At 43.6% G+C, this 20,747-nt stretch overlaps 1 protein-coding gene across 4 annotated transcripts in view; it reads left to right on the top strand.

Annotated features, from left to right (window-relative positions):
* Nucleotides 1–20,747, top strand: part of rilpl1 (Rab interacting lysosomal protein-like 1) — a 44,509-nt gene that overhangs the window by 8,424 nt on the left and 15,338 nt on the right. For 2 of the 4 annotated variants that reach the window (XM_048611231.1, XM_048611230.1), the window contains exons 2-5: nucleotides 8,400–8,550; nucleotides 14,173–14,294; nucleotides 18,639–18,860; nucleotides 20,659–20,715. In XM_048611231.1, coding sequence (XP_048467188.1) covers nucleotides 8,400–8,550; nucleotides 14,173–14,294; nucleotides 18,639–18,860; nucleotides 20,659–20,715 — 552 coding nt within the window. The remainder of the gene's footprint in view (nucleotides 1–8,399; nucleotides 8,551–14,172; nucleotides 14,295–18,638; nucleotides 18,861–20,658; nucleotides 20,716–20,747) is intronic. The other 2 variants (XM_048611233.1, XM_048611232.1) reach the window with 1 other exon arrangement.

The following is a 20,747-nucleotide window of genomic DNA, read 5'->3' as shown; positions in this document are numbered from 1 at the left end:
CTTTTCCAGCAACTTTGTTTTTGTTCCTGATTTACAACATCTGCAGTTCTTTTGGTTTCTGTTAATGGTAGGGCCCTGGATAGTGTGGGTGAACAGAGAGACCTGAGAGTTCAGATACATAGTACTTTGAAATTTGCGTCACATGTAGACAGGGTGGTTAACAAAGTGTTTAGCACACTTGCCTTCATTGCTCAGACCATTGAGTATAAGAATTGAGACATCATGTTGAGGTTGTATAGGACATTGGTGAGGCCATTTTTGAAGTACTGTGTACAGTTCTGGTCGCCCTGCTATAAACAGGATATTATTAAATTCAAGAGGGTTCAGAAAATATTAACCAGGATGTTGCTGGGATAGCAGAGTTTGCATAATAAATGGATAGCCTTGGACTTTTTTCACCAGAGTGTAGGGGATTGAGGGGTGACCATAAATATGGTTATAAAATCATGACGGGTATAGATAAGGTGAATAGCAAAGGTCTTTTCCCTGGAGTGGGGGGGGCTCAAAACTAGGGGCCATATTTTTAAGGTGAGAGGAGAAAGATTTAAAAGGGACCTGAGGAGCAACTTTTTCTCACACACGGTGGTTGGTATATGGAATGAATTGCCAGAAGTGGTAGGTGCTGGTACAGTTACAACATTGAAAAGACATTTGGACAGATGCATGAATAGGAAAGGTTTAGAGGGATATGAGCCAAACATGAGCAAGTGGGTCTTGTTTAGTTTGGGAAACTTGTTTGGCATGGACGAGTTAGAACGAAGGGTTTGTTTTACCATGCTGAATGACTCTATATCATCACCCCTGAATGACAGAACTGCATTATAAGGTTGTGCCCCTTGTCTAGTTTTCTCCAAAACAGGAACGGGATAGACAGAATCAAATAAGGCTACATTTGTGGCCAGCACCACTGTTAGGTGGATCGCCTTGTGCCTAAGTGCTAAATTGGAGTTTTCCTTTTAAACCTCCCCAATCTGCCGTTTATCGAACAAGTCACTGAATCCCAAGTTTGAAATGCAAGCAATGACAATACTTTACACTAAAGTCAAGCATTAGTGATCTTCAACAAATTAATTAATTTTAAATTGATTCCAAATTGAGGTTGAGCAACTACACTTAACGGTTGCTACCATTTAGTTGCCATTAGTCAAGATTTTACATTGGTCTTGAGTTGTTTTTGTCTGCTTTTTATGGACAGGACACACCTGGGCAATTTTCCAGTTGCTGGGTAGATGTGTGTGTTCCGGCTGTACTGGAACAGCTTAGCTAGGGGAGCAGCAAGTTCTGGAGCACAGGTCTTCAGTACTATTGCCAAAATGTTGTCAGGACCTGTAGTTGCTAGATCTATTCCAAGTCTGTCTCATTTAGCATGGTGATAGTGCCACACAATGTGGTGGAGGGTATTCTCCCTGCAAAGGTAGGACTTTGTCTCCACAAGGACTGTGCAGTGATCACTCTTGCCGATACTGTCATGGACAGATGCATCTGCAGCTACTAAATTGGTAAGGATGAGGTCAAGTATGTTTTTCCCTCTTGGTTCCCTCACCAGTTGCATGAGATGTCCTTTAGCTGAGTCAGTATTGACGCTGCCAAGCCACTCTTGGTGGTGCACATTCAAGTTACCTAGTTAGAAAACATGCTCTGTTTATGCAACCATCATTGCTTTCTCCAGGTTGCTTATGCTCCACCTTATAATCCCAGTAAAGATGATCTAATATTTTGGAGGTCCAAAAGCATCCTGAGTAGATAAATTTCACCAAGTAAGTTAATTGGCTAATGGGCCCCAAGTTGATAGAGGTTACAATACAGAAATGGGCCGATTTGAGCAACTCTGCTGTTATATTCCACATGTGCCACTTCCCACCTCCCTCTTACCCTATCAACAAATTCTGTTATTCCTTTCTCCCTCATGTACTTAATCTAGATTCTGCTTAAATATACCATTGCTATTTGTTACTCGCCACTCTTGATTTAAACTTGATCTTCTATCAGAAGAACAAATAACACTTCTATCAGGAACAGAGCCCAGTGAACAAGCAATAAGTCTTCACAAAGCCCTCCACCTCCACACAGGGAGAGACAGTGAGCCTGAAATGGAACTTGGATCAGTCAGCAGCAAAACTATTACACATAATTAACACCTTAAGAATGAACACATGTTATTTAGATCATCATCACATTCTCAGAAGCCTCTTAAAGTGACTCACTGAATTGTTTTGAGTTGATTTTATTTTATTTGTTCAAGGGAAGTTGGAATCACTGGCTCAACCAGTATTTATTGCTCACTCCTAATTGCCATGGAGAAGGTGGTGCTGAGCTGCCTTCTTGAATTGCTGCAGTCCGTGTGGTGGAGAGACACCTATTGTGCTGATAGAAAGGAGTTTCAGGATATTGACCCAATGACACTGAAGGAAAGGCAATATATTTTGAAGTCAGAAGTTCTGAGGAAGGGTCACCGTTTTTTTCCTTCACAGATGCTGCCAGACCTGCTGAGCTTTTCCAGCAACTTTGTTTTTGTTCCATATTTTGAAGTCAGGATGGTGAGTGCCTTTGAAGGGGACTCTCAGGGGTTGGTGTTCCCATGTATCTGCTACCCTTGACCTTCTGGATGGCGGTTGTTGTAAGTTTGGAAGGTGATTCAGAGGAACTTTGCTAAGGTACTGCACTGCATCTTGTCAATGTACATTGCTGAGCCTAGGACACTACCCTGAGGAACTCCTGTAGAGATGGTCTGGAGCTGAAATGACCTCCAACAACCACAACCATCTTCTTTGTGCTTCGTGTGACTCGAAACAGCGGTGAGCTTTTCCCTGATTCCCAACAAATCTAGTTTTGCTGGGGCACCTTGGTACTAAGCTCTCAGATATTGCCCTGATGTCAAGGACAGTCTGTCTCTCACCTCACCTTTATGCCTCACTTCTTTTGTCCATGTGCAGACCAAGGCTGTAATGTAGTCAGGAAATGAATAGGCCTGGTGGAACCCAAGCTCGTTGTCAATAACATTAGATACTACTGCCAATACGCCTTCCATCACATTGAGAGTAGACAGATATGGCAGTAATTGACTGGATTGGATGTATCCTGCTTTTCATGGACAGGACTTATCTGAGAAATTTTCTTCATTGCTGAGTGGATGGCACTATTGTAGCTATACTGGAACAATTTATCTAGGGGATCGGCTAGTTTTAGAGCATAAGTCTTCAGTACTATTGTCAGAGTGTTTTCAAGACCTATAGCCGTTGCAGAATCCAGTGCCTCTAGCCATTTATTGATAACAAATTGCATGAACTGAATGGCTGAAACTGGCATCTGTGATGCTGGAGAACCTCAGGAGGAGGTCAAAATAGATCACCCACTTGGCACTTCTGGTTGTAGGTAGATGTAAATTCTTCAACCTTGTCTTTCGCACTGATTTTTTAAAAAAATCATTTGTGGGATATGGGTTTTGCTGGCTGGACCATCATTTATTGCCTGTCCCTAGTTGCCCTTGAGAAGGTAATTGTGAGCTGCCTTCCTGAACTGCTGCAGTCCACCTGGTCTGATGTGTTGGTTTTTATCCATCATTGAGGATGGTGATATTCTTGCATTCCCCCATATCCTGTTAGTTGTTTGATTGACCTCTACCGTTCACGACTGGAGTGCCAGGTCTGCTGCGCTTGTTTAGTTCTCAGAGTGATGTGATGCAGTAAGTGCAGGGTAGACCATCTCCAAAAGAGTTTCTCCAGCACATGAGCCCTCTCAGAACCCCACTCTGATTATATACACTCTCCCTCAGTATTGCTTCCCTTGACAATGCAGTGTGCCCACAGTGCTGGTCCAACCCTCAACCCCTGACCATGCAGTAGCCCCTCGTTATTACTCCTGTTGACAGTGAAGTACTCCCTCAATACTGTGTTTGGTGTCGGAGGGTCATAGAGTTGTACAGCATGAAAACAGAATCTTTGGTCCGACTTGTCCATGCTGACCAGATATCCTAAATTAATCTAGTCCCATTTGGCGCATATCCCTCTAAACCCTTCCTATTCATGTACCCATCCAGATGCCTTTTAAATGTTGTAATTGTACCAGCCTCCACCGCCCCCTCTGGTAGCTCATTCTATACATACACCACCCTCTGTGTGAAAAAGTTGCCCCTTAGGTCCCTTTTAAATCTTTCCCCTCTCACCTTAACCCTATGCCATCTGGTTTTGGACTCCCTTACCCCAGGGGAAAAGACCTTTGCTATTCATCCTATCCATGCCCCTCATGATTTTATAAACCTCTGTAAGGTCACCCCTCAGCCTCCAATGCTGCAGGGAAAATAGCACTGACCTATTCAGCCTCTCCCTAAAGCTCAAGCCCTCAAACCCTGGCAACATCCTTGTAAATCATTTCTGAACCCATTCAAGTTTCACAACATCCTTCCTGTAGCAGAGAGACCAGAATTGAGTGCACTATTCCAAAACTGGCATAACCAATATCCTGTACAGCTGCAACATGACCTCCCAACTCCTATACTCAATGCACTGACCAATAAAGCTAAGCGTACTGAACACCTTTTTCGCCATCCTGTCGACCTACGACTCCACTTTCAAGGAACTATGAACCTGCACTGCAAGGTCTCTTTGTTCAGCAACACTCCCCAGGACATTACCATTAAGTGTCTAAGCCCTGCCCTGATTTGCGTTTCTGAAATGCAACACCTCAGATTCATCTGAATTAGACGCCATCTGCCACTCCTTGGCCCATTGGCCCATCTGAACAAGGTCCAGTTGTACTCTGAGGTAACCTTCTTCACTGTCCACTACACATCCAGTTTTGGTGACATCTGCAAACTTACTAACCATACCTTCTATGTTCACATCCAAATAATTTATATAAATGACGAAAAGCAGTGGACCTAGCACCGACCCTTTTGGCACACCATTGGTCATTGGTCTCCAGTCTGAAAAGCAACCCTCCACCACCACCCTCTATCTTCTACCTTCAAGCCAGTTCTGTATCCAAATGGCTAGTTATCCCTGTATTCCATGCGATCTAACCTTGCTAACCAGTCTACCATGGGGAACCTTGTCGAACACCTTGCTGAAATCCATATAGATCGTGTTCACTGCTCTGCTCTCATCAATCCTCTGTTACTTTTTCAAAAACCTCAATCAAGTTAGTGAGGCACGATTTCCCACACACAAAGCCACGTTGACTATCCCTAATCAGTCTTTGCTGAACCAAATATGTAAATCCTGTCCCTCAAGATCCCCTCCAACAACTTGCCCACCACCAATGTCAGGCTCAGTGGACTATAGTCCCCTAGCTTTTCCTTACCACCTTAAATTTTGGCACCATGTTAGCCAACCTCCAGTCTTCTGGCACATCTCACGTAGCTGTTGATGATACAAATATCTCAACAAGGGGCCTTGCAAACATTTCCATAGCTTCCCACAGTGTTCGAGGGTACACCTGATCAGGTACTGGGGATTTATCCACCTTTATGCATTTTAAGATGTCCAGCACCACCACCTCTGTAAAATGGACATTTTTCAACATGTCGCTATTTATTTTCCCACATTCTGTATCTTCTGTCAACCTAGATCTTGTGTTCAAACCTCTCAACTGGGGCTTGAAAATCTCCAACCTCTGACTCAGAGGTATAATTCTCACTGAGCCAGATTTGACTCACCTTGTGCTGTAAGAGTCTGGCTATGTAAAGTTGCAATCAAAAGCAGACTGAGTTAGTTTTAATGACTGGAGTTTCTGGTGTAATTTTAGCAGAATGCAAATCCCAGGCCCATTTTAAACATGATTGCATGTTTAGTTGGAGCCGTTATCGTGGGATGATGTATGCATCAAAACAACTAGCAGCAGTCCCTGGAACATGCCAGCTCTTAAAATAACCTCTGGCTGAAGTAATCATCACTAATGGGTTACCGAGTAAACACACAACCACAGCAGTCACTTGTATGCCGGACAGGCTGCTTTTCTAGCAAATCTCCAAAGGAGTTAGAAACACCCACATTTTGAACTTGTATGTCGTGATCCAGACATGCAGGAGCTTATCTGTGTGTTAGTAACCTTTACTGAGTGATTAAATTTTACTGAGTGAGAATTTCTTGAAGGGTGTGGTTGGGTAACTGGCTGTCCCTTTGGATCAGGTCAGGCTCATGTTCATGACACTGTTTCTAAAACTGCCAAGTGTATCTGAATTTCTAATTACCATGTGTGACTACCTCCTGTTGATTTGCTTTCATGTTCATGTCGATGTTAATCATAAAACTCAGTAGCAATACAAATTTACCATGCTGCAGTTGTTAGTATGTAAAATGACTAATTGATGTGAAGTGGTGGCAGTCAGTCTAGTTGTTTAGTTTACAGATGATGGGGAGTTTGAGAATCTCTAAAGGCCTTGAATTTGTGAGCAATAATCTTTGCTTTTGTGATATTGACAAATTGCAGATAGTAAACATTGGGATCTGTAATTGCACTTCCTGCTTCAGTGGACACACATTTTTGATATTATCGATCCCATGTTATTTTATTTCCCCTTCTTCATTGGTGCCCATGTCCATGATTTCTGAGTAGGGATCTCCGGGGGCTGTGACCCTCCATGACCACCGTCCCTTCCCCCACTCACTGAATGCCAGCTCTCATTGAGCTTTTCACCATTCACTAGATGGCAGAGGAACATCAGAACAATAGTGGCTGTTTGAGGGAATTCAGTGAAATCAGTGTTGACTGGTCAACCTGACAGCCTGTTGCAGAGGTCCCAAGACTGATTACATTTCACCCAAACCCATGTTCATACACTCCATCCAACGATTGTCTCAGGATGGTGATCAGATCCGGAATGCTGACAGATCCTCCCAATGCCACAGGGACACTTGGGAACATTATGAAGTTTCAGTTTCAACCACGATTCAGATTAGCTGACAGCCATGTTTCAGTTACTGCTGCATCTATCACCAATACAGAGTATCAAATTATCTTCAGTTAACGTAGTGCACGTTCCCTTTATGTTGACAGGTTTCAGGCTAGATTCTTGTCTTTGTGTTAAGTAGGACCAATTGTAGATAACTAAGGTAAAGGTAAGGTTTCCAAAGTATCAGAGGACTATAGGACTACTATCATTATTGAGAGATGTGTGGGTCCCGTGCCTCAGGAGAGGAGAGGTTGAAAAGGCAGGACTGTCGTGGTGACTTCAGTCAGTGTGAAAATTGAACCCGTGCTGTTGGCATTACTCTGCATTACAATCCAGGCAAGTGAGCTAACCGAAAGGTTGTAATTAAAGTTAACGTGTTGTGTTAGACATGATCAAATTTTTCTAGAAAATGTGTGTCGTTAGACTTATTTCTGATATTGAGCCATTCTTGCTTTTCTTATCCCTTGAATATGAGCATCACTGGCAAAACCAGTTCTCCTTGAGACAGTGCCATGAGCCCCCTTGCTGAACTACTGCAGTCCATAAGGTATAGATACATCCTGTAGTGCTGTTAAGGAGGGAGCTCCAGCACTGTGACCCCAAGGACAGCGAATGGGGCTATATTGCACAAGCAGGGTCGAGCTAGTCAAGTTCCCATGTGCCTGCCTCCTTTCTCTATCTATGCAGTAGATTTTGGAAAGAAGTAACCACACTCTTCATGAAGGAAGACAAAATGATGGATGTCTGCCAGAGGAAGAGAGATGAAAAGGAGAGCTATAAGATCATGAGAACGTTTCAGATAAGTAGTCTCTGAATGCTGAAAGCACATGTTTGGCAACCCCAAGGGATCAAAGCAGGAATGATATGGCCAATTAGCAAGAAACTTCTGATCAGTACGGTGTAGAACAGGAACACTTAGCTGGATTTACCAATTCTGGTCATTTCCTGTAAGGATGCTTGAACAGTGACCTGAAACTGCTCCTGGTTGAATATTTAGAACGAGAGGATAGTGGTTGACATGAGTTAAGGTGGGAAGAGGCTTATGTGAAGCATAAATAGTGACACAGACCACTGGGATTGAATGGTCTTGTTTCTCGAAGTTCTGTTTAACTGCAATGACAGCTGGATTCGGGATCCAGATCATCTGTGTCATGAAAATGGCCAGTAATTCTGCTCATTATTTTTATTGTTTGGAGAATAACAGAATGCCCTAAATTGATACAATTGTTGGTCAAGTTCTGATGTAGCAAAACTTTCCCTTCTCAACTTCCTCCAGAACACACACTGTCAATAATTTTAATGATCACACTACATTTTTCCTGAAATGTAATGGAGCAACAAATGAATAGTCAAATCTCCTGTGCGCACACCATAGTGTGTGTGTGTGTGTGTGTGTGTGTGTGTGTGTGTGTGTGTGTGTGAGAGAGAGAGAGAGAGAGAGAGAGAGAAAGTGGCGGGGTGAGGGGAAGCAGAGTCCAATGACCTTTCTAACACTACTGTCTTTGATCAGGAGCTTGTGCTGGTCGAGGATGTGTGGAGAGGGGAGGCTCAGGATTTACTCACTCAGATTGCAAAACTTCAGGAGGAAAACAAACAGCTGACAATGAATCTTTCCCACAAAGATGTAAGCCTGACTGAGGAAGAAATCCTGAAACAGGAAGGTAAAAACAAACAAGAAGTTTTATAAATTCAACATTCAGTGAGAGTAATTTTGCTTGACATGATTGTTTCCCTTGCCCTGCATGGAGTAATTACCAAGGAATACCCAGGACTAAAAGAGCAAAATGATGTTATGTGAATATAGTTAAATGTTAGCTGTTGAAATGATATACTGTAATAGAGCAACCAAATTTAAGGTGATTAGAAAAAAAAAGCAAAATGCAGAACGTTTTATGTTAGCAGTTAAGAGTTGGAATGTGCTGCCTCATAGATTCAATAGCAGCCTTCAAAAGGGAAATTTGATAAAACTTAAAGGAGTAAAAGAATTGAGAGATTTGGAGAAAGAGCAAAGACTGAGTGGATTGCTCTTTGAAAGAGCCAGTGCACACTTAATGGGCCAAATGGTCTCTTATGTATTCACTGATTCTAATTAAGAGAATTGGATATTGAAGGGTGGAAACCAAAATGTATTCACAGGCTGACAAGACAATGGGAGCAGTGGATTCAGTAAATGATGTATTTTATTTCCCCTGTTCAGGTGCCCTGCACAGCTTCACTGGCTTGCACTGTATGAGAGAGTGGTGTTGTGTTTATTTTACGAGATTAATAATCCAGAGAACACAAGATCAAATTCACCATTGCAGTTAAAGAATTTGAACCCTCATCTCTATCTAAAGAGTTGCTTGTGTCCTGTTCCTTCTTGTCTAAAACTTCATTTTCCGAGGCTGCATTGACCAGTTGTCTCTTCGCCTGTATCTCACATGTTTCATCTGCCCAAGTTGGATCAGTCTGGAGGAGGGGTGGCCAGAGGTGCATGTGCTTCCGACCAGCACTGAGTCCCACATAAACAGCAAGCCCACGATACATACAAGTTGCCCCAGTTCCTGGCTACTGGACAGTTTTCTCAACTCAGATTGGAAAACAGAAAGACAATAATTCAACATTGATATCAACTCACTATGTTGACCCTTCTCTGTTTTGTCTCACTGCTTATCTCTTTTCTGTCTCTCGTCCCAACTCCGCAAAACTGTGATCCATTCTAGGATGAAACACAACCTCCTCCAATTTAACAACTGGAAAATCCAAGGCCATTGTTTTCGGTCACCATGACAATCTCTGTTTCCTTGTATTGCCTAATTCTGCCTCTCTGTCAGCTGACTGCTGTTGAAATCTCTTATCTCTGGTTTTGTTACCTCCAGACTCAACTATTCCAGAGCTCTCCTCACTGGCCTCCCACCTTTAATGAAATTCAGCTCATCCAGCACTCTGCTGTCCATGTCAGAACTTGCACCAAGTCTCTGTTCACTGTCTGACTTGGGCTCCTGATTAAGTAAAAATTTAATTTTTAAAATTCTCATCCTTGTCTTTAAATCATTGATGGTCTCACCTCTCCCTATCTCTGTAGCCTCTTCCAAGCTCTCAGCGTTTCTCCAGCTGTGGCCTCTTGTGCACCCTCCACTCCCTTCATTTCACCATTGGCAGCTTTACCTCCATTTGTAAACTCTGGCATTCCCTCTCTGCCACTCCATCTTTCCCTCCACCTTTAAGACAGTCCTTAAAACTTGGCTCTTTGCCTAAGATTTTAGATATCTACACAATTATCTTTCTTATGATAGCCATGGTTTCGTTGGCCACACTCTTATATCTGAATCGGAAGTCACACTGTCAAGTAATGGTACTGAGGGAGGCTCCTGGCTGGCCCCTTGGCTGGATGTAAAAGATGTGATCAGGTTAGCCTATACTCTAGTGACTCAGCTTGACTCTTCGGTTTTTCTAATAATGTTTGCACTTGCACAGAGTACTTTATCTTAGTATGCCTCAAACAATGAGTGCCATGACTTTTTGAAGTGCATTGCTACTCCAGGCTGTATTTTCAGAATACTGAGATGTGATGTGAGGACTGAAATAGAAACAGAATTCAAAAGCTGTCATCCAACCATGTGAGTGACCCTCTGACATTAAATTTGTAAAGTTATTTTTGTTCCCTGGGTGCTTGAAGCTGGGACACAATCTTATGAACCTCTTCTGCACTCTCTCACTCTAACAGGTATTAGACACACCCAGAGGTGAATCAGAACTTGCTGAGGGCATAAGCATGATAAAAATCTGACAAGTCAGTCACATAAAAATGTAATGCCCACACTTTAACGGATAAATTAATTTCTGAGTTTCTGGTTAGCCCTTGACGACAAATATTTATTCTCCAACATTTAGAAAGACATTAAAATACCAAAGGTCCAGTCATTTTTTAAGTAATGTGTATTTTTACCACCAGCAGAACATCCAATAATAATAATTAGGGCAAGTAACTTTGAACATTGTGCGTGTGAGAGGTCTGATCTGGATTCTAGCCCAACTGATGGTTACAGATCTCCACAGTGACAAAGAAACTTTAACTGTTTAGTGGATGGGATGCTGATTTTTGCACTCCCCTTCCCCTGCTTTGAATAAATAATAAATTTGATAAAACCAGCATTTCTGTCAATCTTAGACAACAAGGTGCAGGGCTGGATGAACACAGCAGGCTAAGCAGCATCACAGGAGCAGAAAGGCTGATGTTTCAGGCCTAGACCCTTCATCAGAAATGGGGAGGGGAAGGGGGTTCTGAAATAAATAGGGAGAGAGTGGGAGGCGGATAGAAGATAGATAGAGGAGAGGATAGGTGAAGAGGAAACAAACAGGTCGAAGAGGCGGGGATGGAGCCAGTAAAGGTGAGTGTAGGTGGGGAGTTAGGGAGGGGATAGGTCAGTCCAGGGAGGACGGACAGGTCAAGGGGGCGGGATGAGGTTAGTAGGTAGGAGATGGGGGTGCAGCTTGAGGTGGGAGGAAGGGATAGGTGGGAGGAAGAACAGGTTAGGGAGGCGGGGATGAGCTAGACTGGTTTTGGGATGCGGTAGGGGGAGGGGAGATTTTGAAGCTTGTGAAATCCACATTGATACCATTGGGCTGCAGGGTTCCCAAGCGGAATATGAGTTGCTGTTCCTGCAACCTTCGGGTGGCATCGTTGTGGCACTGCAGGAGGCCCAGGATGGACATGTCGTCTGAGGAATGGGAGGGGCAGTTGAAATGGTTCGCGACTGGGAGGTGAAGTTGTTTATTGCGAACCGAGCGTAGGTGTTCTGCAAAGTGGTCCCCGAGCCTCCGCTTGGTTTCCCCGATGTAGAGGAGGCCACACCGGGTACAGCGGATGCAGTATACCACATTGGCAGATGTGCAGGTGAACATTTGCTTGATGTGGAAAGTCTTCTTGGGGCCTGGGATGGGGGTGAGGGAGGACATCTTTCCCTCCCCACCCTTATCTGCTTTCCTGAGGGACCACTCTCTCCTGTGACTCCCTTGTCCGCTCCACACTCCCCTCCAGCCCCACCACACCCGGCACTTTTCCCTGCAACCGCAGGAAGTGCTACACCTGCCCCCATACCTCCTCCCTCACCCCCATCCCAGGCCCCAAGAAGACTTTCCACATCAAGCAGATGTTCACCTGCACATCTGCCAATGTGGTATACTGCATCTGCTGTACCCGTTGTGGTCTCCTCTACATCGGGGAAACCAAGCGGAGGCTCAGGGACCGCTTTGCAGAACACCTACACTCGGTTCGCAATAAACAACTGCACCTCCCAGTCGCGAACCATTTCAACTCCCCCTCCCATTCCTCAGACAACATGTCCATCCTGGGCCTCCTGCAGTGCCACAACGATGCCACCCGAAGGTTGCAGGAACAGCAACTCATATTCCGCTTGGGAACCCTGCAGCCCAATGGTATCAATGTGGATTTCACAAGCTTCAAAATCTCCCCTCCCCCTACCGCATCCCAAAACCAGTCCAGCTTGTCCCTGCCTCCCTAACCTGTTCTTCCTCCCACCTCAAACCGCACCCCCATCTCCTACGTACTAACCTCATCCCGCCCCCTTGACCTGTCCATCCTCCCTAGACTGACCTATCCCCTCCCTAACTCCCCACCTACACTCACCTTTACTGGCTCCATCCCCGCCTCTTCGACCTGTTTGTTTCCTCTCCACCTATCCTCTCCTCTATCCATCTTCTGTCCGCCTCCCACTCTCTCCCTATTTATTTCAAAACCCCCTTCCCCTCCCCCATTTCTGATGAAGGGTCTCGGCCTGAAAAGTCAGCCTTTCTGCTCCTATGATGCTGCTTGGCCTGCTGTGTTCATCCAGCCCTGCACCTTGTTGTCTCGGATTCTCCAGCATCTGCAGTTCCTACTATTTCTGTCAACCTTCTCAGTTTTCTTATGGAGCAGGTCAGATTAAAGTTATTCCACTAAGGGTTCTCAGTGAGATGGGACTGAGGAATAGGCTCAGCTCCACATTCAGCGCTTCCCAGTTCCTGGCACAAATTAGTGATGACTATCAGTACTCGGCAGGCTATTGGCTATACCAAATGTCTCACTGGATATTTTATTAATTGTATCCACAATCAAAAGCATACTATGGTCCTGACTTGTATTCAAATGTCTTGTTGCAGAGAGGAGTCAATGTTGGACTGTTTCTAGCAGGAATGTGCAGTATGATCTGGGTCATGGCTTCATCTGCTGCCTTACTGGCTGAGAAATTCACATCCAGACTATTTTTTGGGTTTGCCATGTGCCATCATTCCAATACTCTGCTGGTAGTACGACCAGATGGAACTGTAGCTATCAATTGATCTTTACAAATCATGACCAGTATTTATTTCCTGCCTCATACTTAAAGATTTACAATCAAATATCTGTTTCAACCTTCCAAATATGTCTGGTTTAAAAGAATAGTTCTTCAGGGGCCAAAGCCAGAATACCTGCAATCCTATCATTATTTACTGTATGAAACTCGGTCGTTATTTCAGAGTTGTTTTCTGCAGGTTTAAAGGATCTTGAGAGTACGTTTTAGCTCAAGTGTACATTGTTTATGTGACATCTTCCTGTCTTTGGCCCAGTATACCACAACGAATTCAACAGATTGATTTGTTTACATAATGCTTGTAATTCAAATATTTAAGCTATAGGGAGAGGCTGAATAGTCTGGGGCTATTTTCCCTGGAGCATCGGAGGCTGAAGGGTGGCCTTATAGAAGTCTATAAAATCATGAGGGCCATAGATAGGCTGAATAATCAAGGTCTTTTCCCCAGGGTAGGGGAGACCTGAGGAGCATTTTTTCACGCAGAGGGTGGTGCAGGTATGGAATGAACTGCCAGGGGAAGTGGTGGAGGCTGGTACAGTTACAACATTTGAAAGGCATCTGGATGGGTGTATGAATGGGAAGGGTTGAGAGGGAAGTGAGCCAAATAATGACAAATGGGACTAGCTTAATTCAGGATATCTGTTCAGCATGGACAAGCTGGATTGAAGGGTCTGTTTCCATGCTGTACATCTCTGACTTTATCTGACAGCTTAATATGATCACATTTCATCATGTCCATGTGACCCAACAGGTATCAGTCTAGACTGAGGCACAGGATCTTTGAAATGGTCTAGCAAGGTACGTGTTTTGAATTGTGAACATGGGATTGTCAGTAAATGTCAGTGATGCTCACTTCCTCAAAATGGTTTAAAATCCTTTACAGGATAGTTGGAAAAGAATTACCTAATTGGTAACTCACCAACAGTCATGTTTCCCTTACTTGTCTTTTAGCTGGGATGTCAGAAAGAGAATGGCAAGTGATGAAGAAGTTAAAGGAAGTGGTTGATAAACAGCGGGATGAGCTCAGAGCCAAAGACCGAGAATTAACTCTGAAAAACGAAGATGTTGAAGCAGTAAGTATTTACCATTTCAGCCTGGACTGAAATTAATAGCACCTCCAATGCCGGTCATGTCTCTGTTAATTGTACACGCAAGGAAGAGTCATATTGGACACACAAACTCTGTTTTTCGCTCCACTGATGCTGCCAGGCCTACTGAGTTTCTGCAGCACTTTCTATCTTTATTTCTGAATAGCAGGTTCTCTGCTAGGGACCTGGTGCTGGAAGTCTCGAAATGTGGGCATCCCATGCTACATTCCCTCAAAGCTGCACAGCTGCTCAGAGGGTCAACAAAGCTTGATTACCATATCAATGAGTTGACTTTTGATTTTGGAAGTTGCAGACGCAGAGGGACCTGAGGTCTGTGCAAAAGAAGAATTTCAAGGGAGTAACAACCCTATGTGCTGTGCTACTGGACCTTGATCAAGTCCCACATTCACTTGAGTTCAGTTTATTTGTTGGGGAAAGAGAGAAGGGTGTTATTTCTGATATTATTACGTAGGAGCAGGAGTAGGCATCCACCTTTTCAGGTTTGCTCCGTCATTTGTTAAGATAGTGCTGATTTTTTTTTGCACCAACTGCAATACTCCCATCTATCCTGATAACCTTAGAAACCAAGTCTCTCTGGCAGTCTTGAATGTCCCGAACAAATGAGCATATCAGTTCCTTGGATAGAAAATTCCAAGGATTCACAATCTTCTGAGTGAAGAAATTTCTCCTTCACTCCATCATAAATGGCCAGCCCCTTATCCTGTTACTAGAATCCTGTTTTCTAAACTTAAGCCAGGAGCAATCAGCAATTACCATATCAAACCTGCTAAGAGTTTTAAATGTTTCAATGAGATCAGCTCTCATTCTTCTGAACTCCAGAGGATACCCACCCATTCTACTCAATGAAAGGAGATATAAAAGGAAATATTGTGGCTATTGGAAATCTGAAACAAAACTAAAAGTACTGAATAAAAACAAAGTTGTTGGAAAAGCTCAACAGGTGTGGCAATATCTGTGAAAGAAAAAAAGAGTTAATGTTTCAGGTCCTCGGAAGTTCTGAGGAAGGGTCACTGGACCCGAAACGTTAACACTTTTTTTTCCTTCACAGATGCTGCCAGACCTGCTGAGCTTTTCCAGCAACTTTGTTTTTGTTCCTGATTTACAGCATCCGCAGTTCTTTTCATTTTTAAAAATACTGAAAATATGCAGCAGCTCTTGCAGCACATTTTTTGTTCATAATGGAAGTGGCCATCTCTGACTGAGCCAGCATTTGTTGCCTATCCCTAAGTGTACTTGAGAAGGTGTTGGTGGGCTATCTTCTTGAACCTCCAGAGTCCTTGAGGTGTAGCTACATCCACGGCTGTCTGGGAGGGAGTTTCAGGATTTTGACCCATTGACACTGAAGGAATGGCTAAGTCAGGATGGTGCGTGGCTTGGAGGAGAACTTTCAGGTGGTGGTGTTCCCATTCTAGACGGTGTCTTTCGAAATGGCAGAGATTGCAGGTTTGGAAGGTGATGTTGAAGAAGCTTTGCTGTATTAGTATAGTGCATTTGTATTTGGTACACACTGCAACCATTGTGTTGATGGTGGGGTGAGCGAGTGTTGAAGGTAGTGGATATTGTGTCAATCAGTTGGGCCGCTTTGACCTGGATGGTATTAAACTTTTTAACTGTTGTTGGAGCTGCACCCATCTAAATACTGGAGACCATTGCATCACACTTAGAGATTCCTAGCCTGTGACCTGTGGAGCTGTGGGAATTGAAATAGTTAGTATTTTGGGTTTGATGATTTTTACATGGAAACATAGAAAATAGCAGGAGTAAGCCATTTGACCCCTCAGGCCTGCTCCACCATTCAATACAATCATGGCTGATCATTAAGCTCAATATTCCTAATCCACCCCTCCCCCCCCGTATTTTTTTACGTCTATATTCATTCACGGGATGAGGGTGTTACTAGCCAGGCAGCATTTATTTGCCCATCCCTAATTGCCCAGAGGGCAGTTGAGAGTCAACCACATTGCTGTGGGTCTGGAGTCATATGTAGGCCAGACCAGGTAAGGATGGCAGTTTCCTTCCCTAAAGGACATTAGTGAACCAGATGGGTTTTTCCAACATTCAGCAATGAATTCATGGTCATCATTAGATTCTTAATTCCAGATATTTTATTGAATTCAGATTGTGGCGGGATTTGAACCTGGGTTCCCAGAGCACTATCTGGGTCTCTGGATTAATAGTCCAGCGATAATACCACTAGGCCATCGTCTCCCCACATATCCCTTGATCCTTTTAGCCACAGGAGCAATATTTATTTCCTTCTTGAAAACACATAACGTTTTGGCCTCAACCACTTTCTGTGATCGTGAATTCCACAGGCTCACGACTCTCTGGGTGACGATATTTCTGCTCCTCTCAGTCCTAAAAGGTTAACATTTTCTCCTTAAACTATGAACCTTGATTCTGGATTCCCCCACCAACAGGAACGTCCTTCCTGCATCAACCCTGTCTAGTCCTGTTAGAATTTTATAGGTTTCTATGAGATCCCTCCTCATTCTTCTGAACTCCAGTGACTACAATCCGAACTGACTCAATCTCTCCTCCTACATCAGTCCTGCCATCCCAGGAATCAATTCAGCAAACTTTTGCTGCACTCCCTCCATAGCAGGAACATTGTTCCTCAGACCAAAACTGCACACCATATCCCAAGTGTGGCCTTACCAATGCCCTGTCTAATTGCAGCAAGACATCCATGTTGCTGTACCCAAATCGTCTCGCTATGAAGGTCAAGATACAGTTTGCCTTCTTTACTGCCTGCTGCACCCATACACCTACTTTCAGCAGCTGGTGCACAAAGAAACCCCAGGTCTTTTTGAACATACCCTCTCTCAATTTATAGCTATTCACCTAATAGTCTGCCTTCCTACTTTTTGCTACCGAAGTGGATAACCTCTCAATTATCCACGTTATACTGTATCTGCGATGTATTTGCTTGCTCACTCAGCCTGTCCCAATTACATTGCAACATCTCTCCATCCTCCTCGCAGCTCAGCCTGCCATCCAGCTTTATGTTATCTGGAAATTTAGAAATATTACATTTAGTTCACTCATCTAAATCATTAACCTATATTGTAAATAGCTGGGATCCCTGAAGTACTCCATTAGTCACTGTCTGCCATTCAGAAAAAGACCCATTTATTCCTCCTGTTTGTTTCCTGTCTGCTAACCAATTTTCAGTGCATCTCAATACACTAGCCCCAATCCCATGCGCTTTAATTTTACACATTAATCTCTTACATGCAACTTTGTTGAAAGTCTCAAAGTCCAAATAAACCACATCCACTGGCTCCCCCTCATTAACTCAACAAATTATCTCCTTGAAAAATTCCAGTAGTCATAGAGTTGTACAACACAGAAACAGACCCTTCAGTCTAACTCGTTCATGCTGACCAGATATCGTAAATCAATCCAGTCTCATTTGCCAGCATTTGGCCCATATCTCTCTGATTCTTCTTTTGTAAATCCATGATGTCTGATCCTACCATTGTTATCTAAGTATTCTGCTATAAAATCCTTGACAATTGACTCTAGCATCTTCCCCACTACCAACGTCAGATGCACTGGTCTATAATTCCCTATTTTCTCTCTACCTCCTTTTTAAAATAGTGCAGTTACATTAGCTAGCCTCCAATCTGTGGGAACTGTTCCAGATCTAAAGAAACTTGGATTTTTACATTCATTTTTTTGAAAGGTCTTTGACATGATTTTTCCTGCACAGATGCTGTTTAATCTGATACGTATTTCCAGAATTTTCTGCTTCTGTACAAGGGAAATCAGAATATGCAGGAGTCCTGAGAACATTCTGATAATTATTCGGTGAAATTTTCTGTTTAACATTGTGCGTGAAACTGAGTGTGTCATCTGATGTGATTCTGAGTCTTAGTTGTGACTCTATGGATAGCGCCCTTACCTCCGGGTCGCAAGGTTTTTGTTTCAAGGCCTGATCCGCGGATCGGGGCCCACAGTCTAGTTTAGCATTCCCAATGGATTCTTTGAGAGTACTCACTCTCAGGGGTCCTGCCTTCTGGCAGAGAAATTCAGCTGGTTCAAATCTGCATTGGTTCTTAGCTTGCATTGGAACAGATAATGTGCTCAAGTCTTAACTGGTGACACTTTGTCACATATATATATGTATAATGAAGGAACAGTAAAGAGTTTGTACTGAATATGTTGCAGTCTTCAGGATGGGGATTGCGATGTGCCGCTGCCTTTAGGACAAGGGTGGGGACATGTCGCTGTCTTCTGTGTGCAAGTGTGACCTGTCACTGACCCTTTCACTGAGTGATGCCCTTGTCATTCTGTCCCTTTCAGTTACAGCTGCAGCAGAACAGGCTGATGAAGATAAACCATGAGCTGCGACACAAGGTGACAGTGATTGATGCACAGGGGAAAGGGCTGATTGAGCAGAAGGTGGAGCTTGAAACCACATTGCAGACCAAAGAACAGGAAATGGGAAACATGAGAATGGAAATCGGGAAGCTGAGGGAGAAATACCATGGACAGCCCACACAAAATGGAGATGACCAATTGAAGGTATATTGTTTCTTTCCTTGTGCTTGGGAATATCCTGGGGTCTTCAATAGTTCAGTATATTTATTCCCCAAGTAAGAATGGTTCAAGTTTGACCTTTGACTTTTCCATTGTCGACTGGAGAGCAGAGCACTAAGAAGGAATAGTGGAGGAATAGCTAAGTAATCTCCTAAAAAGTGCATTTGTGTGTTTAGCAAGTGAAGGCAAGATCAAGGCAGATGTGATGCCCCTGTGGTCAAACAGTTCAAAGTGCACACAATGTAAAATTGGAAAATTAATGCCTTTTGTATGGAGGGGTAGAGTTTTTGGGTCCCATTCAATCTACTGTAGGCCTGTGTGTTCAGTTAGTTTATTCAGTGGTACGTTTGGGCCTCATCCTTCATTTGTGCCATGGGAATGTTTCCAGCAGGACAGGCAGACTCAGATTCTTGGGCTCCTGTTGTTCCTGTTGGATGTGCAGAGCCGGAGTCTCACCAAGGCGAGCATGGGTGCACTCTCCGTACAAGTTCCGAACTGGGCACTGGGGAAATATCTGCAGCTTCAAAATGTGCCACTATCAGTGGACAAAGCCCGATCCAGCACCAGGAAATCATTCATTAATTTTAATCATTCATTTTCCTAGAGCTGGGCGCATTACAACAAAGACTTACATTTCAGAAACCCATTTCATGAACTCTGAATTAAGAGCTTCTGATATCTTCATTGTTGTGATGTTAGAAAAGAAAGCAGCTAATTTGCACACAAGGGATACTTAAGGGGTTTCCCATTTAAGACAGAGCTGAAGAGAAATTACTGCTCTGATGGTAGTCAATCTGTGGAATTCTTTTCCACAGAAGGCTTTCAGGGCTGGGTCGTTAAGTGTGTTCAAGGCTGAGACAGATTTCTAATCAGTAAGGGAATCAAGAGTACTGTGGATAAGGCAGAAAAGTGGAGTTGAGGATGAGCAGATCAATCATGATCTCATTGGTTGCACAGATTTGATGGGTCAAATGGCCTACTTCTGCTCCTACAGCTTATGGTCGTATTGGCAAGATCCACAAGAATCAATGAGATTAATCAGTCGTGATTACCGTTCAAAGCATTAAATTGGCTGTGAAGTGGTTTGGATCATTGAAGAATAGAAATGTAGATTTAGTACAGTGTGGAGCTGGAGGAGCATAGCAGGCCAGACAGCATCAGAGGAGCAGGAAAGTTGACATGTAGGTTCGGGACCCTTCTTCAGAAAGAAGACTGACCCAAAACGTCAACTTTCCTGCTCCTCTGATGCTGCCTGGCCTGCTGTGTGCCTCCAGCTCCACACTGTGTTATCTCTGACTCCAGCATCGACAGTTCTTACTATCTCTGAAGAATGTAGATTTGTTGTGTTCTTTCTGGTTTCATCAAGCATGTGGAGCATACAGGAGAATGAATGGCTCTTTGCAGCAATTCAGATTTACATATAACCTCGAATCCAGAGTCAAGGCTGGGGTTTATTTGACCACATTAGTGTGTTTACATTCTGGATCCATTTATGAGGAGGACAAATGGGATTTCTTCAGTTTTCCACACTCGCTCTGAAGCAGTTGCCTTGCATGTGTCTCGTCAGCTTTGTTCAGAGAACCTACATTTAGATGAAAATAAAAAGGTAGGATTCATTTCTGGGGCTGTTATGTGAAGTATATTTCCAGAACATGAGCAAGATCTGGTTTCTGAAATGCTCCAGCATCCCTTCAGTGTGTGACTGATGGCTTTAACCACATTCACTGCCTATGGACAGGAGGCTCACTGAATAATCTGTTATTGCTCTGTTCATTACCTTCAGGTACAGCAGCTTGCTTTCTTTCCGAACATTGAGGAATGCGAAAGGGAGTATTTCATGGTAATGCTTTAGTCGTGTTGCAGTTTGCTGTG

Source organism: Rhincodon typus, chromosome 24, assembly GCF_021869965.1.
Source record: "Rhincodon typus isolate 14 chromosome 24, sRhiTyp1.1, whole genome shotgun sequence".
NCBI classification, from domain to species: domain Eukaryota; kingdom Metazoa; phylum Chordata; class Chondrichthyes; order Orectolobiformes; family Rhincodontidae; genus Rhincodon; species Rhincodon typus.
Note: the sequence above shows the minus strand (reverse complement) of the source record. Positions and strands in the feature narration are given on the sequence as shown.